Source organism: Boleophthalmus pectinirostris, unplaced genomic scaffold (assembly GCF_026225935.1).
Source record: "Boleophthalmus pectinirostris isolate CB_2022bp ecotype Guang Dong unplaced genomic scaffold, ASM2622593v1 HiC_scaffold_2, whole genome shotgun sequence".
Lineage (NCBI taxonomy): Eukaryota > Metazoa > Chordata > Actinopteri > Gobiiformes > Gobiidae > Boleophthalmus > Boleophthalmus pectinirostris.
Window position 1 is genome coordinate 12,371,822 of NW_026571152.1, and position 15,822 is coordinate 12,387,643.

Sequence of the window (15,822 nt, forward strand, 5' to 3'; positions counted from 1 at the left end):
TATTGTTCAGATGACCACCACTCAAACCTTTTCTACCATGAAACTATCATGTATGCATTTAATATCAGTGAAGTATAGCACACTGCAAATTAAAACTTTGAGAATTAAAACTCAGGAATTGAACATATTTCCCAACAATACATATTAAAAAAATATGAAATGATGGCTTGAAATTTTGCATTTAAATTTATAATAACCAGGCTAAAACATCGTGCTTGAAATAATCTACCTACTTAAAAAGATGAGAATTTGTACTTTTGAGTGTGCACTGCAGTGATACGAGTGAACCTTGTTGACAGTGCAGCTGACGGTGCAGTAGGCTACGTGCCCGGTGCCGTGTTCAGTGTAACCAGATAGCTGGGTCAAGAAGTAAACAAAAATCTGCTATGCTTTGACTTTGAGCATCATGGAATTTAGTACCTAAAGCAATAGTTAAGTTTTGTAAAGGTGATTGTTTGGTTGAAAAGACACCCCAGAGATCTAAACCAGGTGTAAAATAGGATTATTCCACATCTAAAGTAGGTTTTTAACCGGGTCTTTAACAGGACGACTACTCTTGCCTCAGTACTTTTAACCATTGCATTTTAACAAAAAACCTATCCACGAGCAGCTCAAATGTGGTTTAAATTGATTGTAGCCAATAGTAGACCTTAAGATGTGTACCGGAGATTGAGAAACTAGTTCATGCTGACGATCAGGTCAAACTTTCGCTTTATGGTTAACACGTGGAATGCGGAATAAAGAGAATTCCATTGGCATTAGTGGGCCATGGATTTACAATAAGTCAGTATACAGTACTTCCACGTAGTGCACATCTCAAAACGGAATCCTTCAACTTAATTTTGGAATATCCACATGTTCAATGTTAATTTTACTACCTCCTCAAAAACATACCCGACCTTAGTTTTGTTCCAACACATTTAAAAATATATATAACTGTGTCTTAACTTGCAGATAGGACATATTAAGTTTTTCACATTCTCAGTATATGGACAGGCGATGCCTCATGTAAAAGCCAGAACCTCCAGAATTCCCTCACTGAGCTGCAGAGCCTGCACTAGCACTCATTAATGGTTGACTACAGGTGCTGAGGTGTAGGTAGTGACCTTTCAGATTAGTCATTTTAAGTTTAAACCAACGGAATTTCTTTAGTGAAACTGACAAATAAGAGACTTCTGAGGCTCACTTCTGATGTAGGATAATCTCATTGAGAACCACAACATCTAATGATTTTGTAGTAAACAATTCTAATGCAGGTTATCGGTAAAAGCTATACATTTGAACATGTCTACCTTGTCACTGGGGACACAGATTGGTCAAGTTTAAGAGGAAATTACACTTCAATGGACAGGAACAGATCCAAATGTTATGCATTAGCAACGTTATCCTTTATCGATTTAAAACATTTTCAGGGGTTGTGTGTTGGACTCTTACAGCTAACCTTAAAGATTCAAATAGAGCCCAGAAAAGATTGCAAAAGTACTTAAACATGCATGGATGACATCTAAAGCCTATTCAGGTACATTTTTGATGAGGGAACATTACATGGTAGAATAAAATATTAGACTATGCACAACACCCTCTTTAAAGTCAAATTCTTACAGTTTTTAATAAAAGCATAAACGTAATGCTTACTTCGTGTTACCCATCTATTTGAAGCCTAATGAGCAGAGCCAGGGGAATTCTGAAAATGAACAGTGTAAGAGAAGAGCAACTGTTGAGTCATCTGTGTGTACCACAAACAGCTAAGGTCACACTCCTAAATGAACTAAACACAGCAAATCACACTGCAGGCTATGAAGCAAAAATGGAGAAAAAAGTAATTTTAACAAGTTTTATTAATCCAAAATGAGCGTTTATGCCACCAGAGCAGAGGCTGTGGACGACTCGCTGTGGAGAGAGAGAGAAACAAACATCAGGGCAATATAATATAACCAAAACTAATTCAAGAAAATTAAGTTAATAAGGTTAAAGTTTGCCATGAATTTCAATAACTGTTTGGCCCATTTATATAGGTGAGTGGCTATTTAGTTAAAATATCATTAAAAGGTGTACTAAACGTTAATGGTGGAGGGTCGGCCACATGCTTGTCTTGTTGCTTTCCAAAAAATGTCCACAGTATGTCATTAAAATTATCTACTCCATGGAGATAAGTGGGTAGTACAAAAAGGCAAGTAAGATCTGTGGAGAGCTGACCCTGCTTATTGTACAACCCACCCACCCATGTCTTACCTCCATGAATAAAAGCAAGATATAATTTAATGCCATACTGTGGAACATTTCAGGCAAAGCAGAAACTCAAAAGACAAGCAAATGGCAGAAAGTAAAACTTTAAGATTTAACTATTGTGAATGTTCACCCATAAATTAGTGTCTGAAGGGGACTGGCAGAGGAAGCACATTAGCCGCTCTGCTAATTGACCTCCATGTTACTTTAGCACAGAAGAAATATCACTGTTCCAAACAGAAGAGGAGCAGGACAATGAACTGTGCATCTATGGAAAAACCCAGGATATAAATGCAGACACCATCATTATATATGTTTAAAATACCTTCCGGTGGTATATCAGGCTAAGGCTACCCATTTAAACAACTGAATCACAATTTAACTTTGCACAATTATCAAAGGCTGCAATTATTTAGATAACAGACTGTCCACAGCAAGCACATAATTTAGAACTGTACAAACAGGTTCTGAAATGCATGGGATTCTTGTGCAAGTTCATATTTTCATCTCGGATGTGAATGCTTCTTGAGTTTACGACATGCACTCAGAACAGAATCCCAACATCCTAATCGTAAATTATGCAGCCCCAACATCAAAGCCAAACCAAATATCTGCAGGAAAATAACAAAGTACAGCTAAAGTTACGTACTACTTCCAGTTGGGAGCAAGGACTCTCTTGGTTTTGTAGTAACGAGCCAATCTGTGGATCCTGCTCTCGATCAGAATCAGACGGAACTTGGCATCTTTATCCTAAAAACATGGGAATAAAACATGGGTTAAAATAAAACTGCTAAAAGGTGAAAAATAAGTTCTTTGAATTAGTCCTTTTAACATTTATGTCTCAAACGACAAGTGATTGTGTAAAGATGTTTCAACCATTGAATTCATTCATTTAATTTGAGGTCATGATGCCAGTTATGGCCCAAATGTTCATTAGAAAATACTTTCTCATCATTGCTTAATGCTGCCCCCTGCTGGAGTCTTTGCTAATTACTACTGAAAGCAGAAACTATTTTTATGCAGCACCAAACCTGAGAACAATTTGAAAAGTTGAACACTCCATGAGCACTAAATAAAACAAGCACATGATGGCAAAGAACAGAGCTCATAATAAAGTTTACAGCTTAGGCTTGAATTGAAAAATACATTATGCCAAACATACCGTTTGTTGTACGTCAAAATCCATGCAGACTCATGTGGTAAAAAAGTGAGCTCTCACAAGATTACTGATCTAATGGACAGGTTCAAGCAGACCAACTTTAGTCTGATTGGTCACTCACCTTCCTGTTCCTCTCCAAGTGCTTGCGCACGGCCACAGCCTTCTTGATCAGGTGGTACAGGTCCTCAGGCAGATCTGGGGCCAAACCTTTGGATTTCAGGATTCTGAGGATTTTGTTTCCGGTGACAAATCGGACCTGAGCCACACCGTGAGAATCACGGAGGATCACACCTGAACCAGACACAGGGACAACATATCATGGACATCTGCTAGAGGAATACTGGGCCAAGGCCTGTCACGATCATTACTCTCAAGACTTAATATTCAATATATGACCGATTCAACAATTTTTTGTGTGTACTGTTCTTTGCTCCAATTGAATATGTATAGATTAATACGGACAACAGAAAGGAGAAAACTGAGTGAGGTAACTAGAATTTAAACCTTGTACAGAGCTGTTAGTATCACATTTATTAGACAAAGACAAGTATGTACATTCGATGTGTAACACTTATAGTCAAGGCTAATCTGCAATGTCTGTTCCCGAGAAGGGCTTTTACAGGAAAGCAAAAAAACACAGGGTTCACTAATATAACAATATACCACAGCAAATACTCATCTGCCTTCCCTTTATAACCTGTGAGTTAATTTCTCTTTTTAGTCTGCTAAAGAGATTCCTAAACATTTGGGGCCTGTCTATGAGCATAGAGCTGCATTAAAGAGAATTTGTGAATCACCATGTCAATTTGGATTGCCACAGAAATTAAATCACAATTCGCACATCACAAGCCCTACTTTATTTAGCCTTTGTGAAAATGTCTTCTACAGTCTGAAATGTCACTCACCGATCTGGGAGGGAGTCAGACCCTTCTTGGCCAGTTTGAAGATCTGCTCTTTCACATCATCAGACGTCAGCTTCAGCCACTGCACACATAGGGACCAAATGTTATTACACAAAAAACAGGTACAGGTATATAAATATATGTTAAAGTCAGCCCTCAAACAAAGTTAAAACTAAGCAGATAGAAAAAATGAAGGAAGTTTAGGTCCAGAAAAAAACAACAACTGCGGTATCATTTAAAACATTAAAATGCATTAAAAGGAACTGGTTAGAGTAATCTTCATTTTTATTGCGCAGCACTTGAAAATTTAATTTTCTATGCATATCAAAAACAAATCTAAATGCACTCCTGTGCACTGTGTTTTTTTTAAGTATATAAAATGGAAATTGACCATAGAGCAATAGCCTTCTAGAGGTAGCTAGTCACCTGCAAGATTCAACACATTTAGTAAGGTAAAGCCATATTTCAGACCATTCGCCGTGGACAATTTTTGCTACAGTGTCGATTGCAGCTGAAGAAACATTTCCATGGACACAATAAGGGCAAGTCTAAGGTTTGTGGAGATTCAAGCCCACTCAATAGGAAGCATGTTTTGCAGTGCAACAAACAAAGAAACATGCCCTTATTTGTTTTCTAAAAAGTTGCATGATGGGCCACTCAAACGTTTTATTCAACTTAATAAAAAATACACTCTACCATGTACTTACTGTTGGCACGCTGCGTCTGTAAGGCAGAGCTGACTGGGACAAGCCCTTTCTGTCAACGAGAAAAAGCAGCAATTTAAAAAGTTAACATGTACACTCAATTAATATAAACCTAACGAAAATGGCAATTACTTGACATTACCAGTGATAAAAACTGTATTCATCTCTTGTATACAGTCTAGTTGTACTTTACTTGTACAAATCTGTATATTTAATTTATTCTACACAAGACTTCTGCCATTGTAAAGTGAGATCGAGAACTGGCAATTTCGATTGTGATTAATACCGTTTAAGTCTAATACCGAAGATGTGGATGTTTTATTCTATGCAAATAAGAGTTGATATAACGCATTAAGTGTACAAAACACTTGTGACAGACGTAAACCATGCTACTAAACCGCCCAGACTCAAACTGTACAATCCCAACAATGATCCAGTATTTGTCCTGTATGCTCTCCTCCAGCGGCGGACAGTCTGAGCTACAGCGAGCGTTAGCAGCTCTGGCCTCGGATCAGGCACTGCGCTGCTCCCGCTTCATTCGGAACAGAGTAACGAACTCATTTATCGCAATTTTAACATTATATACAGATCATCTACACATTTCTGGAGACTTCTGTAAAGGTTTAAACTGTGATAAAAACGGTTTTCTGGATGAGACTGGTTGCTTTGAATAGAAGCTAAGCGGCTCCTAGGTCCACACGCGTTTAACCCTGTGCGGAACCGAGGTTTTATAAACTTTAAACTCTATTTTTCACATAATTCCTCTTTATTTCGATCTGTGGAGGTGCCTAACACATTTCCACGGCAGATTCCTCCCTAAACCCGGGGACAGAGTCGTTTTTTGGGCATTTTTTGGTCGGATTTAGGGCTTACCCGGGAGCGTGCATGCGACCCATGATGGCGGCGGAGGAAGAGAGAGAGGCACACGCGACACCTAAAAGGCTTCTGCGTCTGCGCCGCTGTGACGTAATCACGTACCCACTCACGCACGCGTACGGCCTCACACGTACAGAGAAGCGGCAGCAGCGCCCTCTGCCTGTCTGTCCTATAATACTCCTTTATCCCTGTGTGTCAGATGCCCTCCCATCCTCCCGTATCTCCGTGTGCCAGATGCCCTCCTATATCCCTGAGGGCAGGTCAAATGTCTCTAGTTAATCTGCAGATATTGTGGTGTATCTATCAGATGCCTTCCCAGATGTTTTGGTGTGTCAGAAGCCCTCCCAGATATTGTGGTATGGTTGGTTTAATATAGCGGGAGATTAGACCTGGTTACTGATTGAAAGGGTCAGGGAAAAACATTTGTGAATTTGACTGTTGTGTTTCTTATAAAAGACCAGATGATGAAGAGTGACAGTGGCTCCGCTGCGGCTCATGTTTAAATTTGCTAAAGGAGCGCATTATTCTGCTGAATGAGCTGCGACGGATGACATATCCGTAACACGCGTGTCTTCCTTTCGGTGACAGATGAACATTCCAAACCTGCACCGTAATGACACGCGCCTCATCGCACAAACACTGTGATTACCGAGGCCTGCCCGGACGTGAACGCACCGTGACCGCGACCTGCCCGAACGTGAACGCACCACGCACCTGTGGGATCTCCGAGTGGAGCGGCAGGACGCGGAGGGACGCGGCGGAGCGGCAGAGCGACAGCGCGCATGGAGTAACTAGACTGAGCCATGGACCAGGTCCATAGCTTTAGTCCAGGTTTAGACCCGGTTTAGACCGGCTTTAGACCGGGTCTAGTACAGGTTTAGTCCCTGGATAGTCCGGCTCATCCCAGTTCCGTGTCCCTGTGAACCGTGAGCGCGCCTGTGCTCGCTCCCGTGCACTCTGGATCATGGCGGACCTGCCAAAGCACTGGGCTTATGGCGTGCGCGCGGATGGTCGGGTCTTCTTCATCAGGTGAGTCCCACAGCTTCCCGCCGTTTCCCGCCGGTTCCTCCGTTACCGTGCGCGCCCCCGCCTCCTGCGCGCCCCCGAGGCCCCGGTGTAACAGGTGTTTGTTGTTTTCAGTGACCGCACGCGGACCACCACCTGGCTCCACCCGCGGACCGGGCTCCCGGTCAACTCCGGACACATGATCCGCTCAGGTGAGTCCTCAGCCCGGACAGTACCCTGCAAAACCTAGGGGTCTCTGGGCTCGGGAGGACACGACCAAGACCGGGGACAGGATGTAATCCTCCTGTAAAACTCGTGGTTTAGTCTTGGAGTAGTCCTGAGATATTCCTGGAGTAGTTCTGGTTTAGTCCTGTGTAGAACCTGGTTTAATCTTGGTTTAGTTCTGGTTTAGTCCTGATTCAGTCCTGGAGTAGTCCTGGTTTAGTCCTGTGTAAGACCTGGTTTAGTCTTCGTGTAGTTCTGGTTTAGTCCTGGTTTAGTCCTGGTCTAGCTCTTCACTTGTCCCCTCACTTGTTTCCTGACTTGTCTCCCAGTTCCTTTAGTTAAAGTGACACTCAAACACAGATTACAGTTCACTCGTGTGAATAATACGGGATTAACCAACTGCTCCCTCACCTGCTCTTGTCTCCTCGCTTCTGTCTCCTCACTCCTGTCTTCTAGCTCCTATCTTCTTACCCCTGTCTCCTCGCTCCTGTCTCCTAGCTCCTTTTTCCTATGTTATAATGGTAGTAATAACAATAGCAATACTAGTTGCAATAATAATAGGTTCACAGTAGTTGTAGTTGCAGTAATAGTAGTTGCAGTAGTAGTAATATCATAGTAATAGTAGTTGCAGTAGTAGTAATAGTATAGTAATAGTAGTTGCAGTAGTAGTAATAGTATAGTAATAGTAGTTGCAGTAGTAGTAGTTACAGTATAAGTAATAGTAGGTGCACTAGTAGTAATTGTGGTTGTAGTAGTAGTAATTTGAGTAGTAGCAGCAGTTATTGTTTTATATTGTATTTTTATGGTTATTGTAGCCTTAGTATTTGTCAAATGCTAAGTACCATTTAAAAGTACTTTCTGATATTTGTTTTGTTTCAGACCTGCCTCGAGGCTGGGAGGAGGGCTTCACTTCGGAGGGAGCAAGCTACTTCATTGAGTGAGTACTATACTTGACTACTACTACTACTATTACTACTACTAGGAATAGTACTGGTTATAGGATGTATTCTGTCAAATGGACTAATAACAGTTTTAACCCTGTTCTAACAGTGTTTATTCCTCATGATCTGAAGCAGAGTTATATTTGATCGCTTCCTGATATTTGAGTAATCTTTTATTGTCATGCAGTTGATGCTCAAGTGCTCTAAAAATCTGTTTTCACCTACCCCCTATCCCTGCACACAGTATTTGAAGCAGGGGAACATTGGAGCATTCACTTAGGTCTGTCAGAATGCACTGTCATGGCATTGTGATGATAGTCGTCAAAACATTTGTCCAGAATAATTTTTTTCTTTTGGTATGGATCCTACCTGGACCACTGAGGCATTGCACAGATTATTACTGCCTATGATCTACTGGGCCCAAAAAATGCTGGTCTGATGGAGAAGAGGCGGGCCTGTCCTGTCACTTCTGCTCTTTATTTTAGATCAATATTGAGGTTTATAATGAATAACAATCAGGTTTAATGCTAAATACCCCAAAAAGTATAATATGCCCCCTCCCCCCTTCCCTCTCTGACTCATGTTTGTCGAGAATCAAACCTTTTATTACTGAGACACAAGCCCATCATTAAAGTCAAATCTGCAACAGACAGTTACGAGTTAGACCTGGTTTTAGTCCTGGTTTAGTTCAAGTTCCGTTCTGGTTCTCTTTTCTTTCTGACATTTTTAGCTCATTCACTTTTCCTTGACTCATATTTGTATTTAAAAAACTAACTGTTTGCCCTGAAGGTTGTGACGACAGAAAGCATCTCCAGCGTAAGTGGAAAAATAAGAAATGGTTTAAAATTGAAAAAAAAGTGATAAATCATTAGCTTGTTTAGTTGATTAATCGGTGATTGAGTTAGCTGAAGATTTTGTATTTTGTAATGAAAGTATTATTAAAACCCTGTTTCAGTTGTTAAACCTTCTGGCTTTTGAACCTTGTTAAACACTTCTGCACATGCTCAGTAGAGACCTCTGCTCAGTGACCTTTGACCTGACATGAAAGCGCTTTGTGTTCTTCCTGTTTACCTGAGACTGCTGCCATGGCAACGACTGCCCACACCTGAGCCTCCCTCTCCTCTCCTCTACTGTGCCTTTATCCTTTCCCTCCTCTCTCCCTCTTCTCCTCTTTGATCTCTCTGTTTCTCTCCTTTCTCTCTCCCTGACTTTTCTCTTTTTAGTTCTCTCCCTCTCTTCTCTATCCTTCCATCCTTTTATCACTCTTTCTCCCCTTTTGTCTCTCTGTGCTCTCTTCTCCTCTCCTTGTTTCTCTCACCCCTCCTTTGTCTCTCAGCCTTTCTCTCCTTTTCTTTTTTTATATTTTTTTCTTTTACTACTTCCCTCCTTTCTCTCCCCGTCTCCCCTTTATCCCTCTCTCCATCATTTTGCCCCCCCCATCCCTCCCTTATAAAAACATGTCTGATTATCCCTGTTACCTCTCTTTCTCTCTTGCTTCTCCCTCTTCACTGTTTTTTCTCCTTCTCTTTCTCTTCCCTCTGTGTCCTCTGTTTTTCCCTGTCTCTTCTCTCCCCTCTCTCCTTTTATCGCGCTTTCCTCTTTGTCCACTCTCTCAGTTTCTGATCGCTCCCTCTCTTCTTTTCACTCTCTTTCACTCTTATCCTCTCTCTCCTTACTCTCTCCTTCTTTCCCCCTCTTTTCTGTCCTCTCTCTCTTTCTCCTTTCTATTTCTTTTCGTATCCTCTGGTCTTCCGTTTACCTCCTCCATCTCTCTCTCCACTGTTTTCTTATCCCTCCCTCTGCATCTGTTTTTCTTTTTCCTCTCCTCTCCCTTCTACTCCCACTCCCCCTCTTTCTTTTCTCTTCTTTCTTCTCCTCTCTCTGTGCATCTGTTCCTCCCTTTCCTTTCCTTTCCCTCTCCCTCTCTCACTCTCTCTCCCTCTTTTTTCCTCCTCCCCTATATATGCAATATATCTATCTCTGCTTATGTTTCTCTCTGTCTCTCTGTGGCTCAGAGAGTTTTACATAATTCATGCCTTTATTGAGTATTTTCATAAAACAGAATTAAAAAATATGTTCAGCATTTGACGCACAGGGGTACAGGAGGATGGGAGGACATCTGACGCACAGGGGTACAGGAGGATGGGAGGACATCTGACACACATATTGTGGAACTATGGGACAAAGAATCTTTTAAGTTAACAAGAGAGCTTTGTTCTGTTCTGAGACGTGGGACTGAGACACGCCTCTGAACCAGAACCAGGGCGAAACCAGGACTGTACCAGGACTGAACCAGGACTAAACCAGGACTAAACCCAGACTAAACCAGGACTAAATCAGGGATAAATCTGGACTCAGCCAAGAGATGGGTCAGTGGAGCAGCTGTCTCCCTCCACTCCGGCCGAAAACCCGGATCATAACCAGACTAAACCAGGACCAACTCCTCACCTGGGACATCACAGACTGGTAAGACTAAGCTTCTGTGTGATGCCCTCCCAGATGTTGTGACGTGTCAGATGCCCTCCCAAATGTTGTGCCGTGTCAGATGCCCTCCCAAATGTTGTGACGTGTCAGATGCCCTCCCAAATGTTGTGGTGTCAGATGCCCTCCCAAATGTTGTGACGTGTCAGATGCCCTCCCAAATGTTGTGGCGTGTCAGATGCCCTCCCAAATGTTGTGGCGTGTCAGATGCCCTCCCAAATGTTGTGACGTGTCAGATGCCCTCCCAAACGTTGTGGCGTGTCAGATGCCCTCCCAAACGTTGTGATGTGTCAGATGCCCTCCCAAATGTTGTGACGTGTCAGATGCCCTCCCAAATGTTGTGGCGTGTCAGATGCCCTCCCAAATGTTGTGACGTGTCAGATGCCCTCCCAAATGTTGTGGCGTGTCAGATGCCCTCCCAAATGTTGTGACGTGTCAGATGCCCTCCCAAACGTTGTGACGTGTCAGATGCCCTCCCAAACGTTGTGGCGTGTCAGATGCCCTCCCAAACGTTGTGATGTGTCAGATGCCCTCCCAAATGTTGTGACGTGTCAGATGCCCTCCCAGATGTTGTGGCGTGTAAGATGCCCTCCCAGATGTTGTGACGTGTCAGATGCCCTCCCAGATGTTGTGGCGTGTAAGATGCCCTCCCAGATGTTGTGGCGTGTCAGATGCCCTCCCAGATGTTGTGGCGTGTCAGATGCCCTCCCAGATGTGTTGTGGTGTGTCAGATGCCCTCCCAAATGTTGTGGCGTGTAAGATGCCCTCCCAGATGTTGTGGTGTGTCAGATGCCTCCCAGATGTTGTGGTGTGTCAGTTGTGTGTGTGTCAGATGCCCTCCAGATGTTGTGGTGTGTCAGATGCCCTCCCAAATGTGTGGCGTGTCAGATGCCCTCCAGATGTTGTGCGTGTCAGATGCCTCCCAGATGTTGTGGCGTGTCAGATGCCCTCCCAGATGTTGTGGTGTGTCAGATGCCCTCCCAGATGTTGTGGTGTGTCAGATGCCCTCCCAGATGTTGTGGTGTGTCAGATGCCCTCCCAGATGTTGTGGTGTGTCAGATGCCCTCCCAGATGTTGTGGTGTGTCAGATGCCCTCCCAGATGTTGTGGTGTGTCAGATGCCCTCCCAGATGTTGTGGTGTGTCAGATGCCCTCCCAAATGTTGTGGCGTGTCAGATGCCCTCCCAGATGTTGTGGCGTGTCAGATGCCCTCCCAGATGTTGTGGTGTGTCAGATGCCCTCCCAGATGTTGTGGTGTGTCAGATGCCCTCCCAAATGTTGTGGCGTGTCAGATGCCCTCCCAGATGTTGTGGTGTGTCAGATGCCCTCCCAGATGTTGTGGTGTGTCAGATGCCCTCCCAGATGTTGTGGTGTGTCAGTTGCCCTTCCAGGTGTAGATCTTGTCACTGAGTAAAACGAGGGAAAAGCATTTGTGGATTTGACTTTTGGGGATTTACAGATTTGAACATAGACGAAAAACTTTGTTATTGCAACATTTATTTATTTTATTGCAGACTTTGAAAACTTTGGCTCCAAACTGGATCGATGTGTGTAAATATTTGATGGTGTTTGGCTGAGTGACTTTTGGAACTGCATTTTGTGGACTGTTCTTTGGTTGTTTTCACTGAAGCTGATGGTTCACATTAGAATACTCTTGTCAAAAGTATTGAAAATCAGACACTAATCAATACTGAAACTAGTACCGAAACTAGACACTCATTTGAGCAGGTATCAATACTAAGAAAGTCACATTCACAGGATGTAACCAAACCTTTCCTGAATAGCTTTTGAATGATCTTGAGCTGTATCAGAACAAGTATTAGAGCACATAGACTAGTATATGCCCATGGACCACTATGGAACCTACCTGGACCACTGAGGGATTACACAGATATAAGGCCAAATGGGAATATAAAAGAAAGTACTACCATTTAATATTGAAAATTACATTCTGTTGTCTAAAGAAAAAGTGTTGTTATTATTATCATCATAGTATCGGAATCAGTTTTGAGTATCAAGTTTGATTCCTTAATATCAAAATCAAGTTTGAATTTTTAGTATCGACGCAACACTAGTTCATGGTTTTACCAGAGATGTAACCAAGTCGTTGTTTTGCAAGTCTCAATTAAATCTCAAGTCTTTGACCTCAAGTCCGAGTCAAGTCCCAAATCAACGACAGGCAAGTCCAAGTCAAATCTGGAGTTACTGGCCCATAAGTCCAAGTCAAGTCCAAGTCGTCTGCTTTGAGCTCCAAGTAATTTCAAGTCTTTAAACCAAAGTACCAAATACAGCTTAAATTTTTAAAATTTTATGACTTTTAAACTAAATTATACTTAAAAAGTACTTTAATTTTAAAAAATGTCTTGTCAAGATCTTAATACGAATCATTATGGTCAGTTGCAAAAAGTAAAAAACAGACAAGTGGGAGGGACAATCTCCAGTTTGTTCCTGTAAAATGAATCATGTGTATGAAAAGAGAAAAGTATTTTCAAAAAACATGTCAAGTCTTCTCAAGTCACAGGCCTCAAGTCCAAGTCAGGTCCCAAGTCACTGACCTTCAAGTCCAAGTCAAGTCCCAAGTCTTAGTCTATTTTATCAAGTCAAGTCTCAAGTCCTAAAAATAGTGATTCAAGTCAGATTTGAGTCCAAGTCACGATTTGCAAGTCCCCAACTCTGATGATTACACAGGAGAAGTGTCTTGCTCAAGGACAGACATGCAATGGAATAGAACCACCTGTTGACCCATTATCTTGTTGTTTCTGTAGTTTAGAGTTTTATAAACATGTTTGGAAATGTCATATGCAATTCCTGTGTTGTGGAGTGTTGTTTTGTTTTAAAGTTGTTAAATTTGTAGTTTAGATCTCTACAAACATGTTTTGAAAGGCATGGGATTCTTGTATTAGTTTAAAGTTCAGATTTCAGTCTGTCCCAGATGTGAATGCTCCTGGTTTAGACTTGGTTTAGACCTGGTTTAGCCCCAGTTTAGTTTTGGTTTAGTCCTGATTTAGTTCTAGTTTAGTCCTGGTTAAGCCCTGGTTATGCACTGGTTAAGTCCTGGTTTAGTCCAGGTTTACTCTTGGTTTAGTCCTGGTTTACTCCTGGTCTAGTTCTGGTCTAGTTCTGGTCTGGAGCTTTAGAGACAATCAGTGAAAATGAGACAAAAATAGCATCACTTTCTCTCCTCTCATTTCTGGGACGATCAAGAGACGGCTCCATTTCTCTCTCTCCTCTCCTCTTCCCGTCTCACTCTTCTTCCTACCTCCCTCCCTTCTTTCTCTCTCTTCCTCCCTCCCTCTCTCCTCTTTTTTCTTGCTTGCTCATTTCCCTTACTCTCCCTCCCTCTCTCTTTCTCGCCCCCTATTCCCTCTCTCTTCTCTCCCTCTCTCTCTCTCTTTCACATCTCTTTTCTCTCCTCTTTCCTTTTCTCCCTTCCTGTCTCTTACCATCTCTGTCTCTCCCCTGTCTCTCTCTCTCCTCCTCTCTCTCGTCTCCTGCTCCCTCTCTCTCTCGCTCTCTCTCTCTGTCACATCTCTTCGTTCTCCTCACTTCTCGTCTGACCCATACGCCGCGTGCTTCTCTCCGATTCTCTCCTCTTTTTTCTTCCAAACGATGGATCTAAAAAACCCTCTTTAGTCCTGGTTTGATTCTCGACTGGACCCAAATCGAAACCAAGATTTGAGCCGGATCTGAAGTGGATTTAGCCTGGTTTATGGGTCGTTTTTGGGACAATTCGCCTTCTCTGTTTTGGTTTAAAATCTGCGAGACGTTTTAGGACATGTGAAAACAAGTGATCAGACCAAAATAAACCAGGACTGAACCAGGATTGAACCAGGACTGAACCAGGACTGAACCAGGACTGAACCAGGACTGAACTAGCACTGAACTAGGACTGAACCAGTACTAAACCAGGACTAAGCAAGGACTAAACAAGGACTAAACAAGGACTAAGCAAGGATTAAACCAAGACTCAACCAGGATTGAAGGACTAAATCCAGTGTGAACTAGGACTAAACCAGAACTAATTCAGGACTAAATCAGGACTTAACAAGGACTAAACAAGGACTGAACCAGGACTGAACCAGGACTGAACCAGGACTGAACCAGGACTGAACCAGGACTGAAATACTAAACCAGGATTGAACTAGGACTAAACCAGGACCAGACAAGGTCTAAACCAGGACTAAACAAGGACTTTTGCACAGTGGTATTTGTCTGGATGAAGTCATGTTCAGATTTTGCACCTGAGGCGTTTGACTCCAGACTCTGATCCAGGTGTGCGTGTGAGTCACCTGCCGTCGCCACGGAGACCAGGTGTACGTTACTGCGGAGACCAGGTGTGTTACCGCAGAGACCAGGTGTGATGGACTCGGACTTTTCTTTGGAACGTTTAAAGTTTATAAAGAGTTTGAAAATGTGGCGCGAGGAGGAGGACCCATGCCCTCACCTGTTTCCTGTGGGTGGAGTCTTCTACTGCGAGAAACACAGGTAACAGAGAGGGAGGGCATCTGGCACACAAGGGCTTCTGGCACACAGGGACATTTCACAACATGTTTGTAGAGGCCTAAACTACAGTATTACATTACATTTACATTGCATTACATTACATTTTTGTTTAACATAATTAGAGATGTTTTGTTGTTTTCAGAGCGCATTGAATGGTATGGAATAAGAAAGCTTTCAGAAATATTCATGTGCATATGAGAGAAATCCGTGCATATTTGGTTATAGTTGACCATAAATATTCGTAAACTCTCGAAAGAGTCCAGTTTTAAAAGTTTGTATACAAACTATATACATACACACACACACACACACACACACACACACACACACACACACACACACACACACACATACACACATACATATATTTGGTATTATACATATAGTCCTCCTGGTCCAGTCCTGGTTTAGTCCTGGTTTAATCCTGGTTTAGTCCTGGTTTAGTCCGTTTGCGGTGCAAAAGTCCGGCATCTTGATTGATGTTTTTTCTGCTCAGTAAATAATGCCTTGAAGTGATGGCATATTTTTAACAATAAAGTCACGTCTGTAAATTTGAAATGGTACTGGAGAAAATGTAATCATAATTGTAATCATTCATTTTGTGATTGTAAATCTTGATGTCGTAACTTTTCAGTTCATAATCTGATGGATAAAATATACTCAACATATTTTTTGTGCTTTGTGTTTTTGTGTGCATTTCTCTCATTCAAGAGTTTATGAATATTTATTTTATGCTCAACTACATCCAAATATGCACGGATTTCCCAAATATGTACAGATGTCTATTCTATGCACACATTA

General features: G+C 42.3%; 2 protein-coding genes and 1 non-coding gene across 4 annotated transcripts in view; 1 reads left to right on the plus strand and 2 right to left on the minus strand.

Annotated features, from left to right (window-relative positions):
- Window positions 1-1,820: 1,820 nt before the first annotated feature.
- On the minus strand, window positions 1,821-5,970 carry rps13 (ribosomal protein S13). The gene is made up of 6 exons (XM_020924942.2): window positions 5,865-5,970; window positions 4,995-5,043; window positions 4,291-4,369; window positions 3,507-3,676; window positions 2,876-2,976; window positions 1,821-1,890 (listed from the first exon to the last, which is right to left on the minus strand). The coding sequence occupies exons 1-6, from the start codon at window positions 5,885-5,887 to the stop codon at window positions 1,857-1,859; spliced, it is 456 nt and encodes a 151-aa protein (XP_020780601.1). The 5' UTR covers window positions 5,888-5,970; the 3' UTR covers window positions 1,821-1,856.
- On the minus strand, window positions 2,368-2,494 carry LOC129409633 (small nucleolar RNA SNORA19). Its single transcript, XR_008632489.1, has one exon. It is a non-coding gene; the product is annotated as a small nucleolar RNA SNORA19 (small nucleolar RNA).
- A 619-nt stretch (window positions 5,971-6,589) lies between the features above and the next one.
- Window positions 6,590-15,822, plus strand: part of LOC110160354 (pleckstrin homology domain-containing family A member 7-like) — a 59,794-nt gene continuing 50,561 nt past the window's right edge. For both annotated transcript variants that reach the window (XM_055155278.1, XM_055155279.1), the window contains exons 1-3: window positions 6,590-6,896; window positions 7,008-7,084; window positions 7,977-8,034. In XM_055155278.1, coding sequence (XP_055011253.1) covers window positions 6,832-6,896; window positions 7,008-7,084; window positions 7,977-8,034 — 200 coding nt within the window. In that variant the 5' untranslated portion in view covers window positions 6,590-6,831. The remainder of the gene's footprint in view (window positions 6,897-7,007; window positions 7,085-7,976; window positions 8,035-15,822) is intronic.